Genomic DNA, 17,992 nt, shown 5'->3' with positions numbered 1-17,992 from the left:
ATGTAAGTTATCATGGGGAAATTGTTCATAGTCAATAAGGTCAAGGCAATATAGTCATATTCTAAGTGAAAGAAGATCGTTTTGTCATTTACGTGAGTTTTAATGCTAAAGTTTGTAGTTGCCGAATTCCCATATCTGCAAAAACTGGCAATATAATGATTCTTGTCCACAGTTCATGCAAACCTAATTTAAAGACAGAATATGATAAGAATTGCAATTATATTTCTGAGTTATATAAAAATAAAAAATAGTTTAGATGGTTGGACGGTATTTCAAAAAATAAAATAATAAAAGTAAATATTTGTTGTTGATTTTTACCATGGTACAAATATTTTTTTCTTTTTAGGGGGGTGGGGTGGGGGTGGAGAGGGAGGTATAATGTGGGTGTGTGGTCATTTTTATTTGGGGGGAATCTGGGGTGGGGCGTGGGTAATGGTTTTGGTGGTGTCCATTGTGGTGTGTCAGGTAAGTGTGGTTTGGTCAAAAAAATTAATCAAATCTGATTTTAAATAAAGAAGTTATGGCAATTTAAGCAAAATTTTATAGTTTGGTCTCGAGAGTCAATGTAATTCAATGGTCAAGGTCATATTCAACTTGCAAGGTACAGTACCCTCATGATTATAAGAAAGTATTTGAAGTTTGCAAGCAATAGCCTTGATACTTTAGAAGTAAAGTGGATCTACACAAACAAATTAACTAAATTTTCAAAGTTACTACGTCAAAAAAGGGCCATAATTCCGTCAAAATGCCAACCAAAGTTATGCAACTTTTTCTGTACAGTCCACTGATGATTGTTAGCGAGTCTGAAAGCAATAGCTATGATACTTTAGGAGTAAAGTAGACAGAAACAAAAAAAAAACTCAATTTTATTTTCAATTTTCTAAATATAAAAGGGGCCATAATTCTGTCAACGTGCCAGTCAGAGTTACATAACTTTGCCTGCTCAGTCCCCTTATTATAGTAAGTGAGTGATGCAAGTATGAAAGCAATAGCTTTGATACTAAAGGAAAAAAGTGGACATAAACACAAAAAATTGTCCAGCTAAAAATTAATGACAAGCATTGAGGTGAAGTTTACCATTTTTCAGTCCATTACCTTCTCCTTTTCAAGTTTTTTCTTTCTATGCTTGTCTGTATCTGTACCATGGTGGCATTTAAGAACCTGATGTCCAAGGCTCACATACATGTAAGGGTTCATCCCATGGACCCAACAAACCTTATGGGAGGATGATTTAACAACTGAAATTATTCATCAAAACAGTTTTCTCTATGTTTTTGCTAATGTGAAATTCAGGTATAAACTATATTTTAAAAAATGAAAAATAATAATAATATTTAAAAACAATTTATTTATTTCAATTCCATGTGTTTTTATACGCGCTTTTGCGTCGTTCAGACAATTAAATAAATGTATCTGTCTGCATTGCTTTTTCTCGCGTAGATTATCAGACGCCATCTTGAAAACTACGACCAACTTGCGGTAGCAGTCATTTTACGGCATATTTTTTGTTTCCTTACCATGTAGCAAAATTGGAATAACAATACTGACTCGACGGACTATCTCACACTGGCGAAATAATTTGCTTTTACAGAAAAGTTTTTGTTGATTTTCTAAATCGGCAATTAATAAGTTTAATTTTAAAGAAATCGGATCCTTAAATTTGATGAACTTGATTCGGTTACAGTTTGCTTAAGTTTGCTTAAACATTACAATGCAGAATGGTATAAACGGTAAGGAAATCATATAGATTTACTGAAAGATATATTTTCAGTTTTAGGCTATTGTTATGTCCTTCTTTTTTAACTGTGTGCAGGTAAATCAATTATGTCCAGCTATAAATCAATGTAAGGCTTAAATATTGGAGTTCACAACGGGGAAAATGCATACTTTTGTTTCTAAAATTAAACAAAGGCCTTGCATGTTCTCATATTGAAACTGCTTAGTGTTGTTGGCTTCGTAGTGTTTCACGGAGAAAATGCTACATGTAGTACACATTGCTGTTGTGTATGAACTTTGAACAAATAATGCAGAAACTCATTTTTTGCATATTCAAACACATCAATCCTATGTAAAAACAAAAACAGCATATCTAGTGCATTCAAGTATGTTTACAACTATTGGTAATTTTACTAATTGATATCAATATGGTTCGTCGTTTCTTGATTGATGTCTTAAAATCAAAACGCTGGCATGATCACTATTCATAGGATATTCTATACAGTTTGACTCATTTCTGGTTTCTGAAATTTTGCATCTGCAATATAAATATGTATGTTGAATAAAATTAATGTAAGTGATAATTCTTAAAAGAAACTTTTCAAAAATGTAATACTGACAGTTGCGAATCTATCATCCCTCCATAACAATACGCTTGGAGTATTGTTTTTTTATTGTGACTTTTATTGTTTGGCCAGTGTCTTTAAACTTTCAACTAAATATCGATCAACATATTTAGGCATGGATGATTGCTAATAAGGTGGATGCAATGCAAATGAATATGCTACCATAATACGGTGTTATGCCATTATTTTTATGAACATAGAATTTCCATTCCAAAAAAACCCATGTCACTTGCGTCTAATGTATTACGAAAAAGGTAAATTCGTTTCATACCGTGCAAAATTAGTGTGGAAAGATAAAACACACAATTTAAATTTTGGAAGGCAGTTTACAATCAATCTGAACTCTGAAACATGTACAGTCATGAATCGTGTGAGTAGGAAAATATTTTTCTCAGATTTGCTTATCTTACTGAAACAAACATCGAATAATTAAATTGAAATGACTCGAATTATTACGCATCCCGTTTTTGTACTTCTCACTGTATATTTACTTTCAAAATATTTTGCCAAAGTTTTACATCTTTAATAAATTGAGAATTGTAAAAAGGCTAAATTGATCCCATCCAATACGCAAATGCTTTGTTTAGAACAAGAATATTTGAATACAGACAATGATTGCTGTACAGTCAATACATAATATTTAAATATGAATAATTATTGTATTGCATAATTTATATAAAGATATCCTGGATACATATTTACCTTATGTTTTTACAATCATGTGTTTAAAATAGATGTAATAACGCTAATATATTGTATTTGTCTCCATACAATTTTCAAATTTAGTCTGTTGTATTTATTTTAGGATTTGACCATTCTAGAGAAGGTTATTTTCAAACAATTTGGTATAATACTAATTTAAACTATATCTGAAGTTTTGTTTAAATAGTCTTTCTATTTCAGTGCATGGGCTGGTCATGGTACTTGGCCAATGACATGCAGTTCTATATCATCAGTCCTTTGATACTTATACTGTTTTAGTAAGTTTGTAGACAAGTTCATGTTTTAATACACAAGTCGATCAAAAACTGTGTAGCAAGTTCTACTGTTTAAATATATTTTATCACATATAATGTGTTGTGGCACTGTTTCACAGTATTGTTTGTCCTGTGTTATTATGTGGAAATATAAATAAGCAACATGTTATATTCAGCAACAGGCGTCTACTCGTGGCAGTTACTTCAAGTCTTTCAGAAAAAAGCATGCATATGTATTATTCAAAACAAACATCAAAACAACCAACATCGCCTTAACTTAGATGAAGACTATTACCAATTTACCGCCTTAATATTTATGAAAAAAAAATAAGTTGCAATATATGTCATTTTTACTATTCTAAAATACACCAACATAAGACGTTAAAGCAACTTTTGCATTAATCGATGTTTAAATTGTCATGAAGCATAGAATAAAAATAATAATCTTGGTTTTAAGAAAATGTCAGAATTATTATTTCTCTCGTTGCCATAGAAAACGTTAATTAACACTAATGATCACATGTATTGTGAAAATATATTTTACAAAACAACTGTAAAATCAAAGATTCTTTCATTCACCAAAAAAAAACAACACAAAAATGTTCTTTAACAAGTCAAAAGTGTTTTATAAACCTCACATTTTAAACGAATATTAATGTAATAACCGTAATAAAGAAATCGTCCTCCAGCAAAACCCTTTATTATTATCATACACATAATTTTGTAGTGACAAATACTCTTGACTATGTATCACACTGTCATGCGCTTAACACAATTTAACTGCGAATTAAACTGGAAAAGCTGGCACTTATGCTATGGGTACAATCACAGACGAACTTAGTCGAATCTTATGCCTCGGTCACACTGTCACGAATCAGAGCTACGAACGAGCTACGAATACTTTTCGGCACAATTCGTAGCTATCCTTACTGGACCGTGGCTCTCCGTACTTGATCCGTAATCAGTCGTAGTTGTTTTTGGATGTCCGTAGCGACTCTTGAGTTTTGAACATGTTCAAAAATGTGCTGCGAATTTATCGACCGTAGCGTGTCCGTAGCAGTCCGTACTAAACCGTACTGATCCGTACTAGTTCGTAACGACACTGTAGTCGTCCGTACCTTTTCGTAGGCCCAAAGATTTTCAAGGACTTCTACGGATTGATACGAAGAACTACGGAGCGGTACGGTTACGCTACGTATTAGCTACGATTATTCCACGGATATACAAAGGAAAGCCACGGTTCTTGTACGTTGTACTACGGATAGGCAGGAATTTGCACGATCTTGTACGATGTACTACATTTCAGCACGAAACAGTACGGACATGTACGGTCCACTACAATAAATTGCTACTGAAAAACATCATTGAAATTATAAAGCAACCGTTCTTGCATTTGTTGAGTTCACAATCATGAACCGCCAGCAAATTGCGTTTGCGATAAATTTGTTACACTTGGATATTGATATGGCACAAAATGCAGAGGCCGTAGTCGAGCTGCTTGACGATATGCACAGAGGTTATAATGATTCAATATCGTTTAACAAGTATAGCTTTGTGCTAAAGGTTACGTATTTTGAAAATATTATGATTTGAACTAACTAGTAATACATTGTTTAAAAAAAAATTATTTGCAGGTGTCTGCCTCATATGCCTTTTGAATCTGGCTCTTACTTTTACGTGATTTAAAAATTGTTAAATTAATAGCCGACATAATAAGATACAAAATTAATCATACTTTCCTAAGCATAATCTATATGTGTACATCAATAATTACATACTTTATCCGGTCAGAGAAGAAAAAGGAGGTGGTGGATAAGAGACTGGCTTTTAAGACGACCCGGCTCTTGGTTTTGGTCGGAGGAGGTAGACTCTTCCCCAGACACGGCTGATTCCATTATTTCTGTTACGCGCTGTTGCTGCCGCTTGCATGTTCTCTGTTTGGGAGGCATTCTGTGTATACAAGAGGCTGTGGGCACAATGTTCAATCGTAGTTCGTTCCTACCTGTCCGTACCAGTCCGTCGCAATTCCCACTGCTTCGTAGCGGACCGTTATAGTTCATACTTACCCGTACTAGACCGTAGCGAATCCGTAGTTAGATCGTACTGATTCGCGTAGCATCGTACTTAATCGTACCAGACCGTAGCTGATTCGTAGTTTGATAGTACCGAATAGTGTCGCTCCGTACTAAATCGCGCCGATCAGTAGCAGTCCGTACCTTTCCTTGTTTGTTTTCCAACATTTTGATGGTAGATTCGTTGTGCTCCGTACTGAAATCGTAGCGGCCTACGAATTTTGACAAATTTGTAGTCATTCGTAGCCGATTGAATCGTAGCTCATTCGTAGTTCTGATTCGTGACAGTGTGACCGAGGCATTACCTGTTGTCCAGTATTTGTTACCAAGCATTTGCAAAATTAAGGACAATTTTTACTAAATACGATTTTGACTGCTCGTAAATCGCTTATCATAACCATGGAAATGCAGCAATCAATGGCACGATGAATTAGATAAAACAAGTGTATGCTTAATCACGTTAACATCATTTTAAAACAAGTCCGGGAAGTTCACGACTTATATGCAAACCACGTCGAAATCGTAAATAAAACTTAAGTATTTGTACATGCTAATTCATATATGTACTGTACATGCCGGTTTTAAACATACATTATCACTGTGTTTATAGTTGTGTTGTACTGTTCATGTCAGTTATAGACGTACACATTCACTGTGTTTATAATTGTGTTGTACATCCATGCTTATGTTTTAGTTCCAGACTAGGAGGGGTCATCCTGAGTGTAGCCTTTGTCCTTGGAAATTTCATCTCCGCCGGCGTGTTGACAAATGTCCATAACTTCTCTGTCTCCATCATGCAGCGTAATAAGTAAGAATTATTTACAAAATGCCGTTTTTACTTCAATACAAGAAATACAAGAGCTACATTGATTATAATACGTTTGATGGCGTCCTTATATAACACAAATAGCAGTGACCTGGAATTACAGTTTGCAATAATGGCATTAGAATCTCTATGTTCATGGGCCTTGTATATAAAAAGTTAACCATGTATTGAATACTACTAACTATTGACACCACTTGATAACATGTTTTTGTTGATAATACATTGTTTTATACCGTTTTATGTTCAATTACGTTTTGAACTCGGTATATTTTCTTTATTAGGGACGAAAAAGGAGACTCAATCGAATTAATTTACATCAAGCCGTGGACCAGGATCGGACCCTACATTGTAGGATTGCTGACTGGATATATATTGTACAAGACCAAATGCAAGGTCAAAATAAGCAAGGTATACTAATCCGGATCCATTGAAATAAATTACAATTTTAACTTTGCCATGAACGTTTTGTATTGACAATAACTGAACAACATAAGATACATGTTATAGCTATGAATATGTTTTTCTACTAGTAACAATTATAATGAATACTACTCAAAACACAAGATAAGCATCATGCGAGGTTAAATAAAAAAAAAATCATCTCTTTCCTCAGTTTAGTTCAGTCATAATTGACAGAAATATGTTCACCAACAAAATTATTCTGTAATCAAATATAGGTATATCAAAACAAGATATGTGTACATTTTATGCATAGATAATAACTAATAGCGAGGGCTAATAACATTTGCTTCAAGTAAACAAAAAGTCTTAATAGTAGTTGTCCGCAGCATTTTTTGTGCAGACACGCCTGGTTTATAGCACATTTAGAATGCATAGTACGACCTTTCTATGTTTTAAGTTTGGATAATGTTATGAAGTTGATAAACGCACATGAACTAAAGCTCCGAATTTTCTCGTTTTAGAAAGCGAAGGATGGACTCGAGCTACTGGGATGGCTATTGCAGTTCTCTATGGGCTGTATTCTGATGATGGAACTATACAACTAAATAAAAAGACGACGATCCTCTACAACGCCACCTCTCGCACTGTTTTGGGCGCATGCGTGGCCTGGGTGATTTTTGCGTGCGCAACTGGATATGGAGGTTACTACAATTTCACAATATGAATAAGTTTGCAATATTATGACAGTGTATGCTTCATTTTCGAAATATGTTTTCTTGCAGTATTGACATGTATAGAACTCGTCAAATCCTAGCTTATGGCTGACCCAACACCATCCTTGTGTAATTCCGATATTTACAAGTAACGTATATCCTCAGGTCCAGTGAACGCCCTGCTGTCATGGAAGGGGATTGTTCCACTGAGCCGTCTCACGTACTGCTGCTATCTCGTACATCGCATTGTCATATGGACAAATTATTACACTCAACGACTAACAATGTACTGGTTGACTTGGAAGTGGTAAGGAAACAACAAACAAACCTTTAATTTGACTTAAAACCAAAATTTCTTTGGATATGATTATAACATACAAATAAATAGAATACTGATCATATTATTAAGAGAAATTAATGTTAATGTTCAAAAGTGTTTCTACAAGCTAAAATATGATTCTTATTCTTTTTAGGGCTACAAGTTCCTATGCATTACGTACGGTGCAGCATTTATTGTGTCGTTGGCGTTCGAATCTCCGATGATAGGATTGGAAAAAGTTATCCTAGGCCGTGCTAAAAACACCGAAATATATGGGGTTATCAGTGAAATGATATAAGACAAGACTGACTTAGTTTGTTTGTAACCGGATTTATATTACAAACCATGACTAATTTTCATTTTTAATAAATAGTGCGCAGTTCTCAGTATATTATGAGGAAACGGTCGATTGAAATGAATGCACCAGTCGGTATGTGCTTTATTTGAATTGGTTGTATATAAACTTTGTATAGACGATCAAATGGCACACACAATTCACAGAAACAGTTTGTTAATGATTCGCCTAGAACGGTATGTGTTGTACATTCATCACAGGTAAATGGAATAATGACTGTGTTTAAAGAAAAAAAATGGAACATTGTGATCCGGTTCAAATAAAATTGACAATTTAATCATATGGAAATTACATAACTTAAATATTTAAGGAAAATCATTGATTTGTGTATCAAACTTTTAATTAAAACTTTCCTGATAGAGAAAACCTTGCTTTTCTTACAAATAAGATAAAGTTACAAAAAAGTGTTGTTTCAAATACTGTAAGTCATCCGATTGTGTGTTAAGAGAGAAGACATGACACAATATTTTAAAGATAATGTATACTATTTGAAACATGAGTGTTGTAACAAAGTATTTTTTATTAAACTCTTACAATAAATAATTTTGAGACTTTCTTTTGCGTATATTTAATGATAACATATGTATCATTTTGGCTTTCATTTTGATATTTTGTATCAAACTTGAAACTTGCTAATTTGATGAAACGCCTATTTATATAATTATATTCAATGGCGTTGTACAAAACATATATATGTACATAAAATTGATAAAAAATAAGAGGTGTTGATAATATTATGCAGCATTAATTAAAGGATTAATGATCTTAAAATGTGTGATATAAATAATAATGCTGTAAGGAACTTAAGCAATAAAACAATACCGGCTACACTATTAAAACACAGTAAAAGTAAAATATTATGTAATAAATTTATATAACTAGAGTTAAGACAATAATTATAATGATAATATAAGCAAATATTTGGCAACATAAAGACACTGTATTTTATTATTATCTCAAAGGATACGTAAAAGGATATTTCTGCACTCTGGCTGTCGGATCCCACAGCTACCGGTCACCTGTCATACTTAAGGACACTTCTTTTGGGTTTTAACCTTATTTGAACTATCCTGACTACAAGTCACAAATAGACTGACCAAGTGTGACTACAAGACACAACTTGAAGTTTAAATTACAGTGTGACTATAAGACACAACAAGGAGGCCTAAGCATGACTAAAAGACAGCTGGTTGATGTAATTCAATCATTTAGCAAAGAAGCCCTAATGATTCTTGCTTACCAGTCACTTGTACAATAAATATCCTTTTCGAGCAAAGAAGCCCGCACAATTCTTTAATTGCTTGGTCCTATGAGTCCTAGTGACAAATAAGCCCGTACAACTGAGTCTCGATTTTTTTTTAAATCACAGGTATTCAAATTAAAATAGGTTTTAAAAGTCTCTGAAGAGAAATTACTTTTGAAAATGTTTATTGATGCGGAAGTCCGGATGCTTGATGGAAGGTCATTCCACAGTTTCGGACCAACAACTCCGAAACTCTTGTCCATGAAAGTTTTTCTCTTTGTGCGTTTCACGTCATAACATCCGTCATACGAGACGGTAGAACGTAGGTAACGTGCTGGTACTTTTTCTTTTAAAAGTTCTGTAAGGTATTTAGGCGCGTTACCAACAGAACAATTATACATGAATTTCAGTAATTTGAATGTTATCCTAGCCTTTACTGGTAGCCAGTGTAGTTCATACAAGGCATCTTTTGAACTGTCATATTTCTGTCGGCCGAGTACCAATTTGGGATTAAAGCCTTAAAACAGGTTTCAAAATAAATGTTTATTCCGTTATCTTAATACATTCAAAACGTGACCCAGTAGTAAACCGTGTTTGTTAAAGTATTACCTTATATTAGAAATAGTGAAATTTGTCAACTGAAAGCAAACAAACCAGATATGTCCTCGTGCGATTACTTTGGTATGTTCTGAGGAAAATTGAAAATGAATGAAAGAAAGACTCTACCTGGTGAGCTAGTTGCTGACCGTACTTGACTAAAGATTCCAACATGACATAGACAATGTCAAGGTAAACTTTCTGATCGGGTTTTAGCAGGATTTAGAACATGTGTGCTTAAGTGTTTATAAGATTGAAAATAGCGACCTATGTTTTAGAAGCGCGTGGTCACGAGTTTAACATATACTAGATATTGACAGCATACACATTTTGAACAAGGTTCATGAAGTAACGTGGCGCCTTCATTGGTTACATGTTTTCTATAAGGACAAATTTGGCCTAGCTGTGAACGTTAACCTTATAATAATTTTCTGATTTTGTTTGATCAAGATCGTCTCACAAATGTGGCATCAACGTTTCTTCTAAGGTTTAATCTGGTGACTAAGCTTTTGGACGCACGTTATTCAGATTCGAACTCGACTTAGATATCGTCTGACCATATTTCATCAATATTACATCATAACTGTGACTTGTAGTGCGTTTTTAGCTCATCTGATTGCGCAGGTGAGCTTTTGTGACCGGTCTTTGTCCGTCGTACGTCCGTCAGTCCGTTAACATTTGCTCGTAAACACTCTAGATGCCACATTTCTTGTCCGATCTTCATGAAACTTGGTGAGAAGCTTTTTCCCAATGAAATCTCGGTTGAGTTTGAAACTGGGTCGTGCCGGGTCAAAAACTAGGTCACTAGGTCAAAAAACAAACAACAACCTTGTAAACACTGTAGAAGTCACATTTCATGCCCAATCTTCATGTAACTTTATCAAAATGTTTGTCTTGATGATAGCTTGGTTGAGTTCAAAAGTGGTTCCGGTCCGTTGATTAACATGGCCGCCAGTGGGCGGGGCAGTTTTCCTAATTTGGCTATAGAGAAACCTTGTAAACACTCTAGAAGTCACAATTTTTGCCCAATCATCATGCAAGTCGGTAAAATAATTGATTTTATTGATATCTCTGACAAGTTCAAAAATGGTCCAGATCGGTGAAAAAACATGGGCGCCATTGGGCGGGCATCTTTCTCTATATGTATATAGTGGCAGTTTTCCCTATTTGGCTAAAGAGAAACCTTGTAAACAAAGTCACAATTTTTGCCCAATCATCATGGAAGTTGGTCAAAACATTGGTTTTATTGATATCTCGGACGAGTTCGAAAATGGTCCAGATCGGTGAAAAAACATGGCCGCCAGTTGGCGGGGCATTTTTTCTATATGTATAATATTAGTGAAAACATGTGAACACTCTAGAGGTCACATTTTTGGCCCAATTTTCGTGAAATGTGGTTGAAATGTTTGCCTTAATGATATGTTGGTTGAGTTTAAAAGTGGGTCCGGTCCGTTGAAAAAAATGGCCGCCAGTGGGCGGGGCAGTTTTCCTTATTTGGCTATAGAGAAACCTTGTAAACACTCTAGTAGACACAATTTTTGCCCAATCATCATGAAAATTGGTTAAAACATTGGTTTTATTAATATCTCGGACGAGTTTGAAAATGGTCCAACTCAGTGAAAAAACATGGCCGCCAGTGGGCGGGGCATTTTTCTCTATATGTATATAGTGGCAGTTATCCCTATTTGGCTATAGAGAAACCGTGTAAACACTCTAAAAATCACACTGTTTGCCCAATCATCATGAAAGTTGGTCAAAACATTGGTTTTATTGATATCTCGGACGAGTTCGAAATGGTCCAGATCGGTGAAAAAACATGGCCGCCAGTGGGCGGGGCAGTATATAGTGAAAACATGTGAACACTGTAGCAGTCACATTTTTGGCCCAATTTTCATGAAATTTGGTCAGAACATTTGTTTCCTTGATATGAGAGTTGTGTTCTAAAAATTGTTCCGGTCAGTTGAATAACATGGCTGCCGGGGGGGGGGAGTTCTCTTATATTTATATTGTAAAAATAGCTTGTGAACACTCTAGAAGTCACATTATTTGCCCAATCATCATGAAACTTGGTGAAAGGATTGGTTTTTTATATATCTCAGATGAGTTCGCAAGTGGTCCCATTTGGTAAAAAAACATGGCCGCAAATGGTTGGGGCAGTTTTCCTTATTTGACTAGAGAGAAACCTTGTGATCGAACACTAAAGAAGTCACATTTTTTGCCTAATCATTGTGAAACTTAGTCAATACATTGGTTTTATTAGCTTGGCATTTTCGGAGAAAACCCGAGGTATTGTCATAGCCAGCTCGTCATCCGCCGTCCGCCGTCCGCCGTAGGCGTAGTGCTAAAACCTTAACATCGGCTCTAAAATCAAAGTGCTTCCACCTACAACTTTGAAACTTCATATGTAGATGCACCTTGTCTACACGCCACTCCCATTTTTGGGTCACTAGGTCAAAGGTCAATGTCACTGTGACCTCTAATATAAAACTTTAACATAAACCTTAAAATTCGCTCTAAAATCAAAGTGCTTCCACCTACAACTTTGAAACTTCATATGTAGATGCACCTTGATGAGTTCTACACGCTACACCCATTTTTGCGTCACTAGGTCAAAGGTCAAGGTCACTGTGATCTCTAAAAAAAAGTTCTGACAAGCTTTCATTTATTCCAAACTGCACCCGTACCCGAGCATTGCACCCGTTATGCGGTGCGCTTGTTGATTTCTCTGACAAGTTGGAAAATTGCTCAGATCGGTGAAACACATTTTTTAGCTCACCTGATTGCTCAGGTGAGGATTCAGGATTGGTCTTTGTCCGCCGTCCGTCCACATTTGGTTTGTAAAAACTGTAGCATTCACCTTTCTTAAGCATTCTTTATCAAAGTTGCTGTTGATATCGGTCAAGTTTGATAATGAGCAAAATCACATAATTTATTCCATAATTATTGCCCTTAGATTGTCCAAATTTTCATTATATAATAGAAAATCCTTGTAAACACACTAGAGGTCACAATTTTGTTTAAGATTTTATGAATCTTGGTCATAATATTTATTTTTGTAAGCAATTAAGTTTGATGTTTGATAAGGGGAGTCAACTCAAAATATAGGTAACCAGGTCAAATCTTACAAAAACAATCACACTATATACGCCAGAGTTTTGTTTCAATAATAATGAAACTTGACCGGGATGTTTGTCGGGACAATATCTAGGTCAATATTTACATTTTGTAAAGATTGAATGAACTGACTCCTCTCAGGTGAGCGAACTAGAGCCATCTTGGCCCTCTTGTTTCTAAGATTTGACCTAGTCCCTTTGCGCAAGCGACTCAGATTTAAACTCGGGCAAATATTGCCAAGATTAACATTCAGACCAGGTTAAGTGATGATGATATCATAAATGTGGCCTTAAGAGTTCACGCAATTTCTAACATTTGAAATTGTAGCCTAGTGTTTATAAGTTAGTGATCCAGATTAGATTCAAACTCAATCTATATATGGTTCATATAAACTTCCTATCAAGTCATGTCAAAATTGGATGAAACCTGAGGCCTCTAGAATTCCAACGAGCTAAAAGTTGACGACAAAAGACGACTGACACGGGGCATAGAGTAATAGCTTTAAAGCATAATCATCTTAATAGCTTTATTTTCTCAATAGCTTCATCATCTTAATAGCTTTATCATCTTAATAGCATACAGTGTAGCTATTTATAATTAAAAGTCGACACCTATAATATTATTGTGCTTGGCACAATGGTTTGGCAATAAAATCACTTGCCGTTGACGGGTTTAATTTCAATTCATCTTCGGAATTAATTCTGAGCTATGTTGAGAAAGAATCACAAATCTGTACCACAATATACGTTGCAAAATTACAGTAAACCAGTGGATAAATATACTAGTGATGCCCCACTTCCTACTTTTGTCTCAAAACCCCACATATCTTTAACTATGAATTGTCATCACTATATGATGTTGCAAACAACGTAACCTAAATATGTAATATAAGCAGGTTGACATTCTGATAAATATTATAAGCAAGTGTCATGTCTCCTTTAAACCCAAAAGGTCGGATTTGCGCGTGACATTCGTAGAAAAGAAGTAATGTTTTGCTAAGAAAGAGCACGAAGATATAGATGTGCATACGTTTACGTGAAATATTATATCAGTGTTAAGTGTCACTCACTAGGCAGCAATACTTTTTGTGTTACGCACGACGCAAATTTAAAAAGTCACTTTCATGTTTGAAAGCAACCATAAAATTGGAGGTTTGAAAGTGCTCATGCTGGTTTATAAGTTTGTTTTCTTTCATCACTGTAGTTGCACTGCAGTTATGAGTAACGCGCGTTAGAAAAATCTGACGGACGGACAGACAGAAGCACATGTGCAAATCTATATATTCCATCTGAAGATGAGAGCGTGAAAACGAGATGAATTATAACGCACAAGCACATCGGACAACAATAAACAGTAGTGAAACTCCAGCTGCTGGAGCAGTATTGAATTCTCATTATACAATTAGTTGGTCCTTTATTTAAGGCAAGTGACCAATTGCCAAAACAGTACAAAACAGCACAAAACGGCACAATACAAAACAACATAAACACAGTGAAAAAGTATCGTATGACGTAATTGAGAAGCGAAGACACGATGATGTGAACAAAATCCAGGGGCAGTTCTGTAAAATAAAAAAATGATATTAAAGGGGTGGTACTGTAAAATTGAATTACTAATAAAACCAGCTAAGGTGATTAAATATTTAAGAATCAAACGTATAAAATGGTTATTCCATTAATGATTCCAAATTTTAAGAGAAAAAAGATATAGTGAATCGAAAACCAACAAGCACGTGTTTTTAAGTACGTTAACATCAAATCCTTTTGATAAAATGAGTTAATTAAATTGAACAGTTTAATATAAACATTTTCTTTAAGATATTTAAATTTGCGAACACGCTTCAAAACATCTCCATTAAATGATGGGTGGAAAATTCCATTAGTTAAATGCCATTTTAAATAAACATTATATTTTGAAATTAAATCACCATACTTTGAGTGAAATTAAGTGAATTTACTTCTTAGGTTATGATAGTAATATAAAATCTTTCTTTGATGAAAATGAGTTATGTGACGTAACACAGAAAATTATATAATGATTAATAATTTTATAATCAAATTGTAATTATATTAGGGTTAGTCATTTTATAACCAAATTGTAATACAGAGGCAGCAAACATACAAAATCATAAATAACTACACTATAACTAAATAAAGACGGTTAGTAATTAAGATACCAAACGAAAACAAAGTAATTAACATGTCATAACATACTATTAGGTCTCTTCTACGTAATACCTAAAAGTATCGTGGCTTGTTAAATGCATAGAAACAATTAGTAAGTACATTAAGCGGGGAGAAGCGACATTCCGATGCGTTTTCCAGGTGTGAATACAAATTGGAGATGTCAAATTAAATGGAGACCCGCGAGTACAGAGGCGTCAAGTCCGGTGGGATGATATGTCATCTGTCCAAGAACGGCAAAATCCACATGTTTGACGCCCATTACTTGATGACAGGCGTGGGTATAAATACCTCGTCAAAATATGCAGAAAAAAAACTTGCATTCTCTTAGGAAATATTCATTTTGTGTTATTTACTTTGGTTTTGAAATTATTTGTTTATATTAAATAAAGAACTTTAACTTTACATTCAGACTTGTGATTCGTATTACGTGACAATACAGTGCATATATTAAGAACCCGACTAGTTCTTGTAGTTGAATACGGGTTAATGTGGGTTACTACACATGACGGTATTGCATATATATTAAATTAACAAATATTTGTAGTGAAAACATTTACATTTACTTCCGTGTTTAAGTACAGTCTAACTAAATATGATATTTTAAAAAAAACAACGACTTATTCATTTTGAAGTTATATACCAAACACGCTTGACAGATTGATATTGACATTAAAAAAAACAACATAAATGTACATAAGTAAGTCAGACTTAAAATAAAAAAATTGTGACCAATCTACAGCCATATAATAAAAAACATTAGAAGTGTACATATATGTACATGTAATATTTATTTAAAGTCGTTTGAACATAAAACAGAAGAAATTTACTTGTTAAATAGTGTTCATTTGATACTTCGTTTTAAATTGTTGATATTTAATTAGTTATTTATCATATTTAATAAACTCAGCGAGACATACCTATAACCGAAAGCAATTTAAATACGGTACAACGATATATAGCAACAGCATTTAAAAGAAAACAAGTATACATAAAATTAATTTAACAAACGAATATAAAATACAAATATTTACATAGAGTCGAAACACATCTAAGAAAGCACACAATTTGCGTATTTTTCCTCACGAAGTGTAGTGTGCTGCATTGCATCATATTGTGGTTATACATGGATCAATATGCATGAAAATGAATTATATCTGATTGAATCTGCATACAACGAGCACGATCCCGTAGCGTGCACCCAGACCATGTCTCTCATGGCAACCGCTGCTGATACCTGCATAGTCACACAAGAATTAGCAACGGTTGAATCATAGTGAGTTGACCTCTGTAATGTCATGCCTCCATGCACGATTTCAAGACTTAACTTGGTTCGACGTAGAAACACAATACTGGACACTGAACAGATACATTCCAGGGATGGAGGTTGTGAACTTTCCAGATGACGGTTCATAACCTTGACCCTCGTTTACGTCCACAGTCGGAAAGACTACATCCTGGCCACTTGATAGAACTGTGGGTCTAGCCATAATGCGCGCACGGAAGTAAATTGTCGGAACTTTTAACTGATCTTAAATAAAGAAAATATATTCTTTACAAAAACAGTAAAGGCACATAGGATTTTGTATTTGGGTTTTTAAAAATCTGTAATGTATTTCAAATGTTACCATTTTTTCAGTAAAATAATTGTTGCGCTTAAAAATAAAAATACTGATTATGCTATAACAAATGAGCAAACAAACAGTTGTTGTTTATGAAACGCTAAATACAATAATTAAAGTAAAAAAATGTAAAACACAAATGTTAACATGGTTCTTTATAAGAAGTCATATTTGGTTTCATATGGAAATAACAACGTGTGTGCATATTTTTATATTTATAGTCAATATAATGATTTTGCCGCCCTAACACTTCACCGTTTTTCTTTATAACACAATCCCAATAATTTCTTTTAATCACGCCAAAAGAGGAGTCTTTTGGTCTTCAAATGATTATAAAATCACTTGGAAAATTAAAGTTACATATTGACGGTAAATGAACAACATACACGTATTGTTGTTTATATTTTCGAATCCGTATGTATATCTTGGAGAATGTGCATAGTATACAATCTTTCAGCAGTTTAATAAGTACAACTGTATATCTCCACAATTTAACAATCGTACAACATGGTCGCTACCAATGTATGTGGATATTTAGTGTAATTGTATGCTTTTTTATTGGCGACAGAAAGTACAATTTCAGTGAAAATATTAATCTAAATTTTTACTGGATCGAAAATAAAAATAAATTTGCAACATAATTTTGAATATTTAACCATTTGTTAAGTTTTTTTTTAAATTTATTTATCGTGCTAAAGCATTCCGTTAGTATTTTAGTTTTGGTTTTTGGTGAAGGATGTATTTTTACTTAAAACATTGTTTTTATGTAACCAATCATGAAAAAAATTATGATCATACACCGAAAGCAGCACCCACACATATTCCCTCTTTGAGCAAACGTCATTTGCATTTTGAATTAAACCCGCCCATCTCATATATGGTACAACCCTGATTGGTTTGCGTACCTTTGAGGATGCGGACTTCGTTTACGAGTTGCTGCACCGACAGAGATGCCTTTTCTTTGATATCTGAAGCAGCTTTAACCATTGAGCCCACATTTGCAGCCAACGTCGCGTTCATATTGTTAGAGGCATTGTTAACAAAATCACTTAGTGTAGATTCTATTTCGATTTGTTTCTTTTCCATAACTGACAACGCAGAATCGACTTTTGCTTTCCCATCTTCTAATTGTTTTAACGCATCTACAACTTTGGAGTTGGTTTTCAGTATATCCTTCAGGGTAGTTTCTAGAGCCAGTTCGTTTCTAAGGACTCGTAAAAGTAAACG

At 34.3% G+C, this 17,992-nt stretch overlaps 1 protein-coding gene across 1 annotated transcript; it reads left to right on the top strand.

The window, feature by feature from the left end:
• Nucleotides 1-432: 432 nt before the first annotated feature.
• Nucleotides 433-7,949, top strand: LOC127840651 (nose resistant to fluoxetine protein 6-like). Its single transcript, XM_052369064.1, has 7 exons — nucleotides 433-465; nucleotides 3,246-3,322; nucleotides 6,086-6,199; nucleotides 6,499-6,625; nucleotides 7,233-7,320; nucleotides 7,498-7,568; nucleotides 7,806-7,949. Exons 1-7 carry the CDS (start codon nucleotides 433-435, stop codon nucleotides 7,947-7,949), a joined length of 654 nt encoding a protein of 217 aa, XP_052225024.1.
• The last annotated feature ends 10,043 nt before the right edge of the window (nucleotides 7,950-17,992 follow it).

This window comes from Dreissena polymorpha, chromosome 8 (genome assembly GCF_020536995.1).
Source record: "Dreissena polymorpha isolate Duluth1 chromosome 8, UMN_Dpol_1.0, whole genome shotgun sequence".
NCBI classification, from domain to species: domain Eukaryota; kingdom Metazoa; phylum Mollusca; class Bivalvia; order Myida; family Dreissenidae; genus Dreissena; species Dreissena polymorpha.
Note: the sequence above shows the minus strand (reverse complement) of the source record. Positions and strands in the feature narration are given on the sequence as shown.

What these genes read in the sequence shown, in the direction of transcription:
- LOC127840651 (XM_052369064.1), top strand. Translation starts at nt 433, where the DNA reads ATGGTTTTGGTGGTGTCCATTGTGGTGTGTCAG. An exon ending in TGTCCATTGTGGTGTGTCAG is followed by an intron (nt 466 to 3,245) that starts GTAAGTGTGGTT and finishes TTTCTATTTCAG; the next exon opens with TGCATGGGCTGGTCATGGTA. An exon ending in TTGATACTTATACTGTTTTA is followed by an intron (nt 3,323 to 6,085) that starts GTAAGTTTGTAG and finishes CTTATGTTTTAG; the next exon opens with TTCCAGACTAGGAGGGGTCA.